General features: G+C 34.1%; 1 protein-coding gene across 5 annotated transcripts in view; it reads right to left on the bottom strand.

Annotated features, from left to right (window-relative positions):
- Window positions 1-935: 935 nt before the first annotated feature.
- Window positions 936-15,279, bottom strand: part of LOC145982204 (mitochondrial intermediate peptidase) — a 75,492-nt gene continuing 61,148 nt past the window's right edge. For all 5 annotated transcript variants that reach the window (XM_083115777.1, XM_083115779.1, XM_083115776.1 and 2 more), the window contains exon 11: window positions 936-1,335. In XM_083115777.1, the coding sequence (XP_082971903.1) occupies window positions 1,033-1,335 (303 nt within the window). In that variant the 3' untranslated portion in view covers window positions 936-1,032. The remainder of the gene's footprint in view (window positions 1,336-15,279) is intronic.

Raw genomic sequence — 15,279 nt, 5'->3', positions numbered from 1 at the left:
TACGTTTGACAACAGACCAACTGAAATTCGAGAAAATGAACAACTGCACCAGGACATTCCTCTTTCCCTTAGAGACGTTATGGAAACAGTATCAGGTAGAGTGCTCATTTCTTCATTATAACATACCACGTAGAAGCAGTGAATTCTTGGTTCTCTTAATTTTTCGGGATCTGCTTCTCCATCGGAAAATGTCACCGCATGCCACTGCTCTACGGTGATGAGAATTTTAATACAGGGTGTCTAGCAAAATAACAAGTCGAAAATTCTTGACTTTTCATGACTTTTTCTTGATCTTTTTTTTCTTTACTTAGGAATAGTTAGAAATTAAGGAAATAGATTTTTTTTAAAATTAAAAACCTCTATTACAGGATCGGTTAAGATGAAAACTGAAGTTGTACTTTAACAAGAGATTTAGACTTGCTTTAATTTTATTAATGCATGTAAAAATTGATGCTTCAGACTTCATTTTGGAAGGGGAATGGCTACATTACATTGTTTAACATTCTTACACAACTTACATGCAAGAATGAAATTCTTAAGTAACAAAGTACAAATGGAAACCACAACTCAATGCAATTTTAGATTTCCAAATATTCAATTTAACAAATCCAAGTACAGGTATATAACAATGTAAATTCACTATACTGAAAAAAAACAAAAAACAACAACAACTTGACGCCAAGCATAATTTGTTGACTTTTTTTTTACCTACCTGTTGATTTCTTGACATTCTTGACTGGTAGACAACCTGTAATAGCAAATGGTCAATGGCAACTTCTGCCACCTCCTTAAGAGAGAGGCAATACACATATCCCCTTGTAGGGCAGCAAGCATTTCAGGATATAGGTGTCCAGTATTTTTTGTTTTACTGGTGACCGTACATCTGCATCACACAAGGGCATAGAGGATTTTCAACACAGAAACATGCCTTTTAATAAAGTAACAGCTTTACTAACAATTTTAATTTTCACTTAATCTCTTATTTACAAGGTACAACACAAATTTCTAAAACATTTCATTTCCCCACATGCATTACACAGAAATATTCTGATAGCTCTCTAGCTGCTCTTTCTTAATGTCCAGTTCTTTAATTAACGAGCTGGCGAGGTTTTGTGGTGTCACTTCCTTCTGTAGAAAGTGGGCGACGATCTGCTTTGGTGGTTTCCCCCCGCCGTGAGCCAAGCACTCTCTTCTGTACTTCTCCCCACTTGAGGAACTGAACGGATCGTCTTGGAAGCAGTCTTGCCAGATCCAGGAGGCAATCGCACGAGACATTAAGTATGCGTAATACTTAGCTCCGTAGCCGACGAGGTGGCTGAATCTCAGCTGCCATGCCTACAAGGGAGACATATCTTGCATTTTAAGATCAAAACACACATCTTCAACCAAGTAAAAGGCTGAAGGAAAAATTCCAAGAACTTTATGAATTCAAGCTTGTAATTATAATTACAGTGATTGGGTTACAAAAACCGAAGGGGGGGGGAGAGGCTGGTTCGAAGACTGGAGGGGCAAAGAGAGTATATTCCCCTTTGTAGATAAGGTTTAGCAGAGTGCAAAAAGTTAGGGGAGAGGGCAACTGCCCCACTCACCCCCACCATAATCGCTGCCACTGCAGTGGACTCTTCTTAATTTGAATTATTTGGTAATTCAAACAGACGTTTATTTCCCTTGAAATTCCTATTGAAACTAATGTTAAAAATTCATGTATAAATTTTAGTAAAACATGCAGGCTTGACCAGGACTCGAACGTACCATTCCGTGCCATTGCTCTTCCAACTGAGCTACAAAGTGAGCCTTGATTTCACCTGATTTACGTGGAAAATTTCTTTCCATGTCTAATTTTTATGGCTCGTTTCCATGGAAACCTTCCTAACAATAAGAAGTTCAATCTAATTTTTAGCCATTGTTGTTTCCATGGAGTTCATTTGAAATTCATAATCTTCATATTTTAAATGCCTCACAGTCAGCATAAAAAAGTCATTGCGGTTCAGTTCAACGGCAAATAAATCAACACCTTGGTACACCTGGAACCACGGTGGCCTAGTCGGTACGGCACCCGACTGACATGTGGGAAACCCACGTTTGATTCCCGGTATGGGTGATCTAAGGTTGGAATTTTCACGGCTTTGTCCCCAGTTTTGGGGCTTACCCAGCCTAAATAACTGGGTATCTGTAGGCAACACTGGGGGGTAACAGCAGCCAGGGCATGGTGCTGATCGCCATCGCTTCCAAAATCGCAAAGATCAAAGAATGTGTTGGGTCATACCCTCACATCCCCCATATATTCCTCATGGCATGGTGTAAAGTGCATGGGGAACTTTACCTCTTTTTTTTTGTCCATTCATTCAATCTTGATTTTGTAGTATATTTTTCCATGGAAGAATTAGCATTTTGAAGACAAATCCATGATTTTTTTTGGTAGAGACGGACTTTGGTATCAGACAGAAGCTGGGTATTACTTTCTTAACACTGAAGAGGTCGCACAGATCACAATAGTGATCAACCATTCATATTTGCATGCAACTTCCGTTTGGCAACACTGTTGACCTTTACTTCCAGTGTACCTTCCTGGAACAGTCCAGAAAATCAGGTGAAGACAGAGCTGGCTCGGTAGCTCAGTTGGTAGAGCAATTGCATGGTATGCCAGAGACCTGGATTAGATTCCTGGTTAAGCTTGCATTTTTAGCTAAAATTTCTACATAGTATACATCTCCTGTGTGTGCGAAATTGTAAGATTAAAAATCTGTAATTGTGCCTTGTAATCAAGGGGTCCTGAGTTTGATATCCAGTGGAACACATGGCACAGTGGTTCGGATTCCACTTTAGACTGTAAAGTATCGATTAACCTCTCTGTTTATAAAGTGGACTTCAAACAACAATTCAACATTTCAATTCATATCTAATTCATATTTTCGAACCTTTTATTTGGACAATTTGAAGGCAGCTATCCAGATATAGCCGAAAGGAAGACAAAGTTTCCATTTGCTGGTTTGGCAGCCTCCACCCTCTCCTCAATAACATGGGATTGTCCACCCCTTTTGTGTGAGGTGTTTGTCCTTCAACCCCACTAGCCAATGATTTGTGAAAGTCTTCCTATCTGCCTACAGTTGTCAGTTTTGGTGATAAGGAACATTGTTCGCAATGTTGAAGCATGGCACATATTCAAAATGGTTGAAAATTTAACAAGATTTATTGAATCTCAAACAAACGTTATTGATGATTTGTTTCATACAATAAATGAAATTGAAAATTTTGTTAACTTTGTAAAAATAAACCAAAAAGAAAAGGAAACAAAAAATCATGAACTTTTTAATGTTATAAGTGTGTGTGATTTTGTGTATTAATACAGCGTACTTACTTAAATGTGTCTTCCATTTAATGGTAGCCTAATTACTATTGTGAGATAAATTGTTTCTTGCTTGTTCTATAGGATGATGCACAAAATATGCAATATGACACGATATGAAAAACAAGATAATATACAAAATACCAATCATGTTAAACTGTAAATACGAGGGTTATGTTTTAAGTAAGGTCCATTTTGCAATAAAAACGAAGTAAGTAAATGTTTTTCAAAAAAACATTTATTTTCTGAATTTACATACAACTCTCTATTTTTCTCAAATTTCCTTGCCAGGTTTAAACATTTATTGTAACAAATTACGAGTTTTTGGATAACCTCCTCATAGAACTCTGCCACCTGTGATGATAGCCAGTTACTCACGGTCGTTTTCACTTCTTCATCAGTGTTTAAACGATTGACACCCAGGAAGGTCTTCAGATGGCAGAAGAGGTTGTAGTCGCTAGGTGCAAAATCTGGACTGTATGGTGGATGATCGAATACCTCCCAGCCAAAAGATAAAATCAGATCTTGAGTTTGAGCCGCAGCACGTGGCCTTGCATTGAATCACCGGCTGACAGCATTCCACGCTGTTTGTTCTGGATTGCTTGATGAAGTTCTCTTAGGGTCTCACAGTAGGAAGCAGTGTTAATTGTTGTTCCTTGCGGCAAAAATCCACTAACAAAAGACCCTGCCTGTCCCAAAAAACAGTTTCCGTGATCTTGCGCTTTGAAAGTGTCTGTTTTGCTTTCACTTTGACTAGCGATGATGTGCTGACCATCAACCACCACAGCAACTACCACTTCTTCTGCCATCTGAAAACCTTCCTGGGCGGCAAGTGTTTAGACACTGATGAAAAAGTGAAAACGACCGTGAGTAACTGGCTATCGTCACAGGCGCCAGAGTTCTATGAGGAGGTTATCCAAAAACTCGTAGTTTGTTATTATAAATGTTTAAACTGGCTAGGAAATTATGTAGAAAAGTAGAGAAGTGTATGTCGTTTTCATTGCGGAACGGACCTTACTTAGAAAATAACCCTCAAAGTGTTATCATTAAGCTCTAAATAAACATGGCAGCTGATAATATTTTGCAAACGATCGTTAAAATATCACAAAATTCAGCTAAAAACACTAAAAAATATTTTAAGTTACAATTATATCGTACATCCAAAATGGTTTACTGAAGGGAAAATTACTGAAATTATTCAAGTTTCATTAACACTTAACAAATTTTTAGACATTAGGTTTATAAACAGTAACAGAAACAGAAAGAAAAGGTTGATCAGAAAACACCTTTCCTGTAATAATAATAATAATAATAATAATAATAAATAAATAAAAGCAAATTTATGTAGGAGTTTCAGCAAAAAAAATGCAGGCTTGACCAGGACTCGAACCTGGGACTCTGGTGTACCGTGCCATTTCTCTACCAACTGAGCTACCGAGCCGGGCCTACTTGTACTGATTTTTCGCTGTCGCTGTTTTACCTGTGGGAATCACCGAAGACCAGGCTTTCTGAGCATGTTCTAGAATTAAATCATAAGGTTAGAAAAAGAGAAGTGGTAAAAAGAGTTCATAAACTTTCTGATATGAACGTTCACGAGGCTGCAAATATTCGTGTTGATAGGGGGAAAAATCTAAATAGGGATGACGGTAACTTGAATGAGGCCTGGATCAACATGTTTAAACGGTGGGGAAAAAACAGTGAAGAGTATGTTAAATTCCATGTCACGCCGGAAGTGACCCACGCTGCTTTGGAATCTGTGGAGTTCTCATTGGAGGGGATGTAGCATTCGTATGCTACAGTAGTAATTCATTCTGTATGGTAGTATGGGTACACCGTTCTTTTAGAATTATCTCTTAGCCTACGTGGCATTTTTAACTTCATGTAATTTTAAATTCCATATCCCAATACCCTTTTTTACCTAATCCTGGATTTATTTTTACATATTTGACAAAGTATTTTATATACTGAAAAGAAACACCTGCAGAAACGAAGCGTAGCTTCGCGAAACGTCGTCTGCAAGAAGTTTTACTACTATTATACTCACTCACGTAAGTTTTTTTTTACTTTTTATAATGTGAACACTCACTATGGGGTTCTCACAAGTGTGGTAGGGCACTAGCCTTGAAATTTAGTCCTGTAGAAGGGAAGATGATTTTAAATTGAGGGGGTCTGTGCAAGAGTGGTCTAACCCTCTCCAGCATGCAAAATGAGATATTGCTGCCATCTGTTGGCAATCGAGGTGAACTATCTTCCTACCATATGGATAGGGACATTGAATTTTCGCGATGCGCGAAATCGTGAAATGTGAAAAAAAGATGCAATTTTGAACATTCTGCACGTAACTACACCCCCAATGATGAAATATGCATGAGTTTTATTCGCAAAGTAATGCGAAATGTGTGCTTTTCCACGAAATGGATGCTTTTTCACGAAATAACCGTGAAATATCATCAAATTAAGTAGAAAACACGCAAAAACCGGCAATCGAGGTTTAGCGCGCAAACTGTCGATTTGTAACGAAACATTTGCCTAAAGTTTCCTACCACTTGCAGCTGAAGAACGTTTTATCTTTGATCACATCAGGAAGATGCTGCAAATTGGGATTACCCATGCACATAATCTCAGTTCGAAAACTTCGCTCCCTGTCAAGCTGCATTCCTTTCTTCCCCCGAATGTCTACTCAACTTCCAATTTCATTGAACTTGCTAGCTGTAGCAGCGATAAGATTAGTCTGTTCCCGCGCATCAAGGGAAACAATGGTGTCATTTGTGTTCAGTCATGAATGAATTTTGTTTATCATCATGTGATTTTCAACATGTGTTTGTGTATGTGCAGTGGTGATTATTTTATTTGTTGGACAGCAAGGATATCCTTTAAATACATATAATGAATAAATCACTTGAGATATGCAATTTAGAAATGAAGTGATTTTGTGTTGATGTTTTCTTTTTGGTTGGACAGCTAAGCTAAGTACTTGTGTATGTGTACAGTATATAAAAATGAAGTAGTTTATCAATTTATAGCTCTTTTGTATGTTGTTTTCTCTCATAATGAAAAAGTGTGTGCCAATTTTTTTTTCCACCGCTGGTATATACCGCTGATCTAACATTTTATTTACCGCTCTCCTCAGTTTTTATTTACCATAAATTTGTGTCCCTACATATGGATTAGACCAATTCACCACGTATATATCCTGGTGAGAACCACTTATTTTTGCCCCCGAACAAAATTCCGTGTTGTTTGAGTGCAACATTGGTCCAACCTCAAACCACCAATGGGAGGTCAGTATCTGGATCACGTGTAATAACATCAAAGATGGCTGATGTTCAGGGTGAAAGTGATGTCTCAAGTAATGAAAAGGAGGAAAATAATAAAAAAAACAGTGGAAAATCGTGGAAGGAAAAGGTCAAAGTGTATAAATTTGTGGGACAGGAACATAAAGAAGAGGAAAAGAAATGCAAGAGAAGAATATGTAGGGAGAACAGGCAAGAAAGTCCACAAACGTAAATAAGACCCGCCGTGTGGTTGTGAACGTAAGTGTTATGAATGTTTCAGTGAAGAAGAATGTGAAAGAGTGAAAGGGTTTTGGAATATGTGTGACTTTAGTTTACAAAATGCGTATATAAGTGGTTGTGTGAAAGTAAACAAAGTGAAAAAAAGATATGGTGCTAGTGGAAATGAGAGCAGGAGACAACACACCCGTGAGTATAATATTTCTTTAAAGGGCAGTGATACAAGAGTTTGCAAGAAGGCATTCATAACTTTGCTTGGAATCAGTAATGGTAGAATTTCTAGGGCAGTTGCAAGTTGGAAAGAAACAGACTGAGGGAACATCTAAACAAGATGGTCGTGGAAGACATGCAAATAGACCCAATAAAACTAGTGATCATCAATCCAGTTTATTAACAGTTTTCCATTACGTGAAAGTCATTTATTCTAGAGTTTCTGCTCCAAACAAAAAATATTTCCCTGAAGGTCTTAAAGCAGCTATGATGTATAAACTTTATGTTACTTGAATGAAACACGAACATAATTCTGCCAATATTGTTAGCGAGTACATTTACAGGGATATTTTAAATATTCCTCACCGTCTACTGACACATGTAAGGTGTGTGATTCACTTCGCATAAAAGTTTCAGCTGCGGAGGAAGATGTTGAAAAGGCTAAATTCCAAAAAGAGTTAGATTTGCATCAGTTAAAAGCACAACAGGCATATAAGAATCTAAATACTTATACTGCTTATTCTAAAGATCATAGTTCCGTGAAAGTGATAGCATTCGATTTACAGCAAGCTCTGCCTACTCCCCATCTACACACCAGTGACGTTTTTTACAAGAGACAACTATGGACTTATAACTTTTGTGTGCATGATTGTACCTCAGATGATGTGCATATGCTTGTATGGCCAGAACATATTGCAGGGCGTGGTGCTCATGAAATAATATCATGTTTAATTAAATATACTGCTAACAATCTTCAAAATATTGATAAATTAATTGTGTATTCTGATAACTGTTTCGCTCAAAATAAGAATATCTCCTTAGTGTGTTTTGGTTGCAAATTATTCACAAACAATATGTGAAGGAAATAGTACACAAGTATCTAGTATCAGGCCATAGCTACCTACCCTGCGATAGGGACTTTGGGCTCATAGAGAGGAAAAAAAGATTGGAAAAATATGTGTATACACTTGCTGGGTGGGTAGATCTTATAAAAAATACTAGGACAGGTAAAAAAAAATATTCATGTAACTGAAATGAAACAGGCTGATTTTGTAAAGTTCCAAGCCTTTAACTGCTAAAATAACTAATCGTATATTCAGTATGGATAAAGAACCTGTTGCTTTCAGTCGCATTTCAATGCTGACAGTCTCTGTTGAACAAACATGGAAATATTGTGTCAAGTATTGTTATTGAGATGCTATAGGGCAAGTACATATGTGACAAAAGAGTAGGGATAAACACACTCTTGAACTACAACATGTTCAGCTAATACCAAAATATTCCATTAAACACCAATAAACCCAAAGAAACTTAAAGATATTCATGACCTTTTGAAATATGTTCCACCCATTCACCATTCATTTTACAATGTATCTCAAAATAGAACTGAGGAAGATGAAAATATAGAACATATGATGGAGGATGATAGTGAAGACATTTTTGACATTCCTGATTATGTGTAGTACTGTGTAATCATGCACAAAACATACTGGAACAGTATGCAAAACTGTTATGGTTTTGCTCGTAATGATACAGTGTATACTCTAAACATTTTATTAACAGAACCACTTTGTGTACTATGTTATCACTTTAAATAATATTAAAACTTATACACAAAATATTAGGATGGAAGTATGTTTCTTTGCACTACATTTCTTCAAAAATTTTATTTCTTCTCATGTACAAACACATGTCAGTGTAACAGTGGTCTAACCAAGGAAGAGTGTTGCAGGTTCCTCACAAAAATTACAATATATCTAAAACTACTTAACAAAACACTATATATATATATATATATATATCATTGTAGTTAAGTTAACCAAGCATCGTGGCACACACCACTACCAACAAAATTGGGATTTCCAAATTCCAAGAAAAAACACAATTGTATAACTTTAACTTGCAGTTTCTCTATTTTTTTTAAAATGTGGCTTAGACCACTGTTGTGCTGACCTCCTCAATTACCTTATGATATTTGGGATCGTAATTAAAATTTCATAACTAACTAACTCTCTAGCCTTCTTAAACCCGAAGGTTCATGGCTGCAGCAACACAGGCCTTCCATGTTTCCCTATCTTGAGCAAGATCTATATACTCTTTTCCAACCCTACCGATTTCCCTTAGGTCCATCTCAACGTTGTCCTTCCATCTTCGTCTTGGCCTTCCTACAGGTCTCTTACCATCAGGTTTCCAACAAGAATCCTGTAAACTCCTCTTTCCTCTCCCATTCGTGCCACATGGCCTGCCCACCTAAGTCTTCTTGATTTAATTATTCTAATAATATCTGGACATGAATACAAATTATGTACTTCTAAATTATGTAACCTTCTCCACTCACCTGTCTCCTCATCCCTTTTAGGTCCAAAGATTTTCCTAAGGAACTTATTTTCAAATACTCTCAATTTATGTTCCTCTTTCAATGTAAGGGACCGAGTTTCACATCCATATAATACTACAGGCAAAATTGCTGTTTTGTATATTTTAACAGTTAGTTTCTTAGATATTAAACGAGAAGACAAAAGTTTATGAAGAGAGAAGTAACATGCATTTCCTGAATTAAGCCTACTTTTTATTTCCTCTTTAATATAATTTTCATTTGTTAATATTACTCCTAAGTATTTGAATTTGGAAACTGGTTCAAACGAGTTGTTATCAATAATTAGATTTTGATTATTACCTAACACTTGGTTTCGGTCTGTAAGCATATATTTAGTTTTCTCTTTGTTAACTTCCAAACCTATCTCTTTAGCAGTTTTGAAAAATATTTTAGCATTATTCTTAATTGTATTCACATCATCCCCCAGTAAGTCTACATCATCTGCATATGCTAACAACTGAGTCACACCATTTAATTTTAGTCCTTCTTTAGTTTCTTTTACCTTCCTAACAGCATATTCTAAGGCAAAATTAAAGAGCAATGGAGATAATGCATCTCCTTGTTTTAACCCATCATGAATTGTAAATTTGTCAGACATATTAATACCCACACAAATTTTACTTATTTTTTCATATTTTTGCATATTTTTATCATACTAACAAGCTTCTTAGGTATTCCAAACTCTACTAATATATTATATAATTTATCTCTTTTGACCGAATCATATGCTTTTTTGAAATCAATGAATAGCTGATGGACATTTTGATTATATTCCCACTTTTTTTCAAGTGTCTGTCTGATGTGAAAAATTTGATCTGTAGTTGATCTGTTACGTTTAAATCCACATTGATAATCACCTATAATTTCATTAGCATATGGGGTTAGTCTTGTTAAAAGAATGTTAGATAATATTTTATATGTTGTTGAGAGTAGAGAAATTCCACGGTAATTATTGCAGTTCATTTTATCACCTTTTTTAAACACAGGAACAATTATGGATTATTTCCACTGTTGAGGAATTTCTTCTTTATTCCATATTAAACAAATTAATTTATGAATTTGACATATTAATGAATTTCCACCATATTTAATTAACTCAGCTGGTATTAAATCAATGCCAGGTGCTTTGTTATTCTTTAGCCTTTTAATAGCATCTTTAACTTCAGTCAAGTTAGGTTCTGGAACTAAAGGTTCTGCTGTGTGGACTTCATTTACTTCTGATTTATCTCCTACATGGACATTTAAAAGGTCATTAAAGTAGTTCTTCCATCTATTTAGAATATAGCTTGGGTCAGCTAGAAAATCACCGTCTTTATCTTTTATCAAGTTTACTTTAGGTTGCCACCCCTTTCTAAACTCATTTACACCTTTATATAAATCTCTGATATTTTTATTTTTGCTGTTTGTTTCAATTTCGTTAATTTTGCTTTTCAAGTAATCTATTTTTTTTTTACTTCTAAACGTGCGGTTAACTTCTCGCTTTATTCTATTATAATTGTTTAGATTTGTATCATCAGAGTTATTTAACCACCTAAGTCTAGCCTGATTTCTTATTTCTATTAGATTATGACATTCATTATCAAACCATGGCTTATTTTTTCTCGGTTTATGGTATCCTATACTTTCTTTAGCTGCTGATTCTATTGCATTACGTATGTGCTCCCAATTCTTATTTACGTCTGTTTCATTTATATTTTCATCATCATTTAAATCCTGCAAAACATCAAATCTATTTGACAGTTTAATTTGGTAATCTTTCTTAATTCTTTCATCAGTAAATTTTCCTATATCAAATTTTAGAACTTTTAGATTTTGTTGCTTATCATTTATCACTGAGAGTCTTTCTCTTAATTTAGCAATTACTAAATAATGGTCATTAGCGCAGTCAGCACCTCTATGTGTACGAACGTCAATTATACTAGTATGCCTTCTCTTATCAATGAGAATATGATCTATCTGATTATGAGTTTTACCATCTGGAGAAGACCAGGTATATTTATGGATATCTTTATGTTTAAAAGTGGTACTTTTCACAATTAAATTCTTTGAGGTTGCAAAAGTAATCAATCTTATACCATTATCATTACTTAATTCATGAAGACTTTCTTTACCAATCGTGGGTTTAAATGTCTCTTCTTTGCCAATCTGTGCATTACAGTCACCTAACATACATGAATTTTCATATCATACTGAGAAAATTTATCAAAGACCTGTTCTAACTCTGTATAAAAATCATCTTTAGTATTATCATCTATCTTCCGTTGGTGCATGTATGTTTATTAAAATAATTTTACACCACCTACCCTGTAAAACTGCATATGATATCCTATCATTAATAAATTCTACTGTTTTAAGAGCCGAGATAATTCTATTATTTATGAAAAAGCCTGTTCCAAAATTATGATTTTCAGTACCACCATAGAAAAAAGTATAATTTTTAGTTTTACAATTCCCTTCTCCTGGCCACCTAACTTCCTGGACAGCTACAACATCTAATTTATACCTAACTATCTCATTAACTGTACACTGAAATGCCCCAGGCCGGTAAAGGCTCAGAACATTCCAGGTGCCTAATTTAATATCCTTATTCCTAACGTAGATCTTATCCTTAGTCCAGAGACCTCCCAAAGTAGTCCCCACCCGGAGATCCGAACGGGGGACTATTTTACCTCTGGAATATTTTACCTTGGGAACATCCATGGCCTTATATTGTTGTTTCTTGACATGTGTTTTTACAGTGCAGAGTTGTCAGCTCTACGCCTAACCCCCAATATGAATGGAGGAACTACTACACAAGACGAACACAAACACATAAAAATAAAAAGGGAGGAAGTTTTCGTGAGATAATTTCTAATTATAATTTAATTTAATATAATACATACTATGTAATAATAAAGAACCTCTCTTTATATCTTAAAACTAAAGTTTTATTCTAGCTTAAATCTCCCTAGTTAAGTTTTACATATGTATTTATTAAAGAGAGGTAAAATTTCCGCTAATTTTTTATGGGTTGAGACGGTGTATTTGGATTTAGTCCGCAGTGTGTGGGTTTGTTTAATTTTAATGTACATTAGATTAAAGGATTTTAAATTTTAATATTTATTTTGTCCGGTTAAATTCGTGCCAGCTGCCGCGGTTAGACGTGGGGACATAAGTGGAGAGTTGTTGGCTTAATTGTAGTAATAATTGATTTTTGGTTGTTTATATTTTATTTATTAGGTGAAATTTTTAATATAATTTGTTCTTTATTTTTATTAATTCTATAAAGGTGATATATTAAACTAGGATTAGATACCCTATTATTATCATTGTGAATTTGGTTTGAGTAGTATTAGTTATGATCTTGAAACTCAAAGAATTTGGCGGTGCTTTATTCTATTTAGAGGAACCTGTCCCGTAATCGATATTCCGCGTTTTATTTGACCTATTATTGTAAAATATCAGTTTGTATACCGCCGTAATTTGGATATTTAAATATATATGTTCTTTTTTTCTATTGGAATGTATTTCAGGTCTAGGTGCAGCTTATTAGTGGGTGGAGATGGGTTACATTATGTTGATTTGGATAATGTGTTGGAATTATATTTGAAATTGGATTTAATTGTAATTTTGTTTTAGAATAACATTTTGGTTTATTAGCTCTAGGGCATGCACACATCGCCCGTCGCTCTCATTTATATAGGTGAGATAAGTCGTAACATAGTAGGCGTACCGGAAGGTGTGCCTAGTTTGAATAATATCAAAATATTTCTGTTAGTTAGAATATTCATTTACATTGAGTAGTTAGTCGTGCGATTCGACATATTTTGATAGAAATTTTATTACTATTTGAATTTTGTTTATAAATTGTTTGCATATGAAAAGGAATTTTATTGGGGTTTGTTATATATTTAGCATATATGAATTAGTTTGTTATAGATTATTAGTACAGTGTTGGGATTTATTAAATATATGAAATATTGATTTTTATTATTGGAGATGTTAATAATCGTACCTTTTGTATCAGGGAGGATTAAATTTTAATTGAATATTCTGTTTTCTCGAAGGGTGAGGAGCTAGTAGATTTATTTTAAGGTAAAAGTGTTATATTTTTCTGTTAAAATTGCTACTTGTAATAAAATGTTATTCGACTTACCTTATATCTAGTTATTAGGGAATTATATTTAATATAGCTTTACATTTTAATATTTTTATATTAATATATATATTATAATATTAATGTTTAGTTATGACTTGGGGGATGTGCTTCTGGTTAATATGTTGGTTATAACTTTATAATAAATTATTATATTTATTGGTTTGGAGATTGCTAATTTTTGTAATTTTGTTATAATTTATTTGAAATTTTATTAAAAATTTAGTTTGGTTTTACTTTCTTACTTAATTATATGTTTTAATTGGTTTTATTTTGAAATTATGATTCTATTAGTATATTTATTTAATTAATTAAAGGAATTAGGCAAAATTTATTCTCGCCTGTTTATCAAAAACATCTTTTCATGATTTTATATGAAGTATAACCTGCCCAATGACGCTTGTTTAATGGCCGCGGTATTTTGACCGTGCGAAGGTAGCATAATCATTAGTCTTTTAATTGGGGGCCAGAATGAATGGTTGGATGAGGAATAGACTGTCTTTAGTTAATTAATATATAATTTTACTTTAAAGTGAAAAGGCTTTATTTTTTTAAGGGGACGATAAGACCCTATAGATCTTTATATTATTTTAATGATGTTTTGATTAGCAGTATAACTATATATATTATTAAATAATATTTCGTTGGGGTGATGGGAAGATAATAATTAGCTCTTTTTTATTTAATATTCAATAATTTTTGTTATTTGGGATCCATTTTTAGTGATTTAAAGAATAAGTTACCTTAGGGATAACAGCGTAATCTTTCTTGAGAGATCATATCGACAGGAGGGGTTGCGACCTCGATGTTGGATTAAGATATCATTTGGGTGTAGCATTTCAAATTTGACGGTCTGTTCGACCTTTAATTTCTTACATGATCTGAGTTCAAACCGGCGTGAGCCAGGTTGGTTTCTATCTCTTAATATTAAAAGTGTTTTAGTACGAAAGGACCAAATACTTATATTATATATATGTGATATTGATTAATAATAATTACTATTATGGCAGAGAAGTGCATTGAATTTAGAATTCAATAATGAAGATAAATTTCTTTTTATAGTAGATGATATTAGATTTATTTATTGGAGTTATTTCTTTTATTATTTTAGTTGTGTGTGTTTTAATTAGAGTTGCTTTTTTTACTTTATTTGAGCGTAGGGTATTAGGTTATATTCAAATTCGTAGGGGACCTAATCGGGTTGGAATTTGTGGTATTTTTCAGCCTTTTGCTGATGCAGTTAAATTATTTACTAAGGAGCAAACACTACCTACTTTGAGAAATTATTACCCGTATTATATATCTCCAGTTTTTAGTTTATTTTTATCTTTGTTTGTTTGGGTTGTTTTTCCATATCACACCTTATTATTTAATTTTTATTTGGGGGTGTTTTTCTTTTTATGTTGTATGAGAATAGGAGTATATAGAGTAATATCTGCTGGGTGATCATCTAATTCTAATTATGCATTACTTGGGGGTCTTCGAGCAGTTGCTCAAACTATTTCTTATGAGGTTAGATTAGTATTAATTTTATTATCTTTTATTTTTTTAATTGGTGGTTATAATTTACTTTTATTTAATGTTTTTCAGGATTATTTATGATTTATTTTTATTGCTATACCGTTGGCGTTAGCCTGATTGAGTTCTTGCTTAGCTGAAACTAACCGAACTCCTTTTGATTTTGCTGAGGGGGAGTCTG

The sequence above is a fragment of the Lepisma saccharinum genome, assembly GCF_977018435.1.
Source record: "Lepisma saccharinum chromosome 12 unlocalized genomic scaffold, izLepSacc3.1 SUPER_12_unloc_1, whole genome shotgun sequence".
Classification (NCBI taxonomy): domain Eukaryota; kingdom Metazoa; phylum Arthropoda; class Insecta; order Zygentoma; family Lepismatidae; genus Lepisma; species Lepisma saccharinum.
The sequence above is the reverse complement of the archived record's forward strand: the minus strand, read 5'-3'. Positions and strand labels throughout refer to the sequence as shown.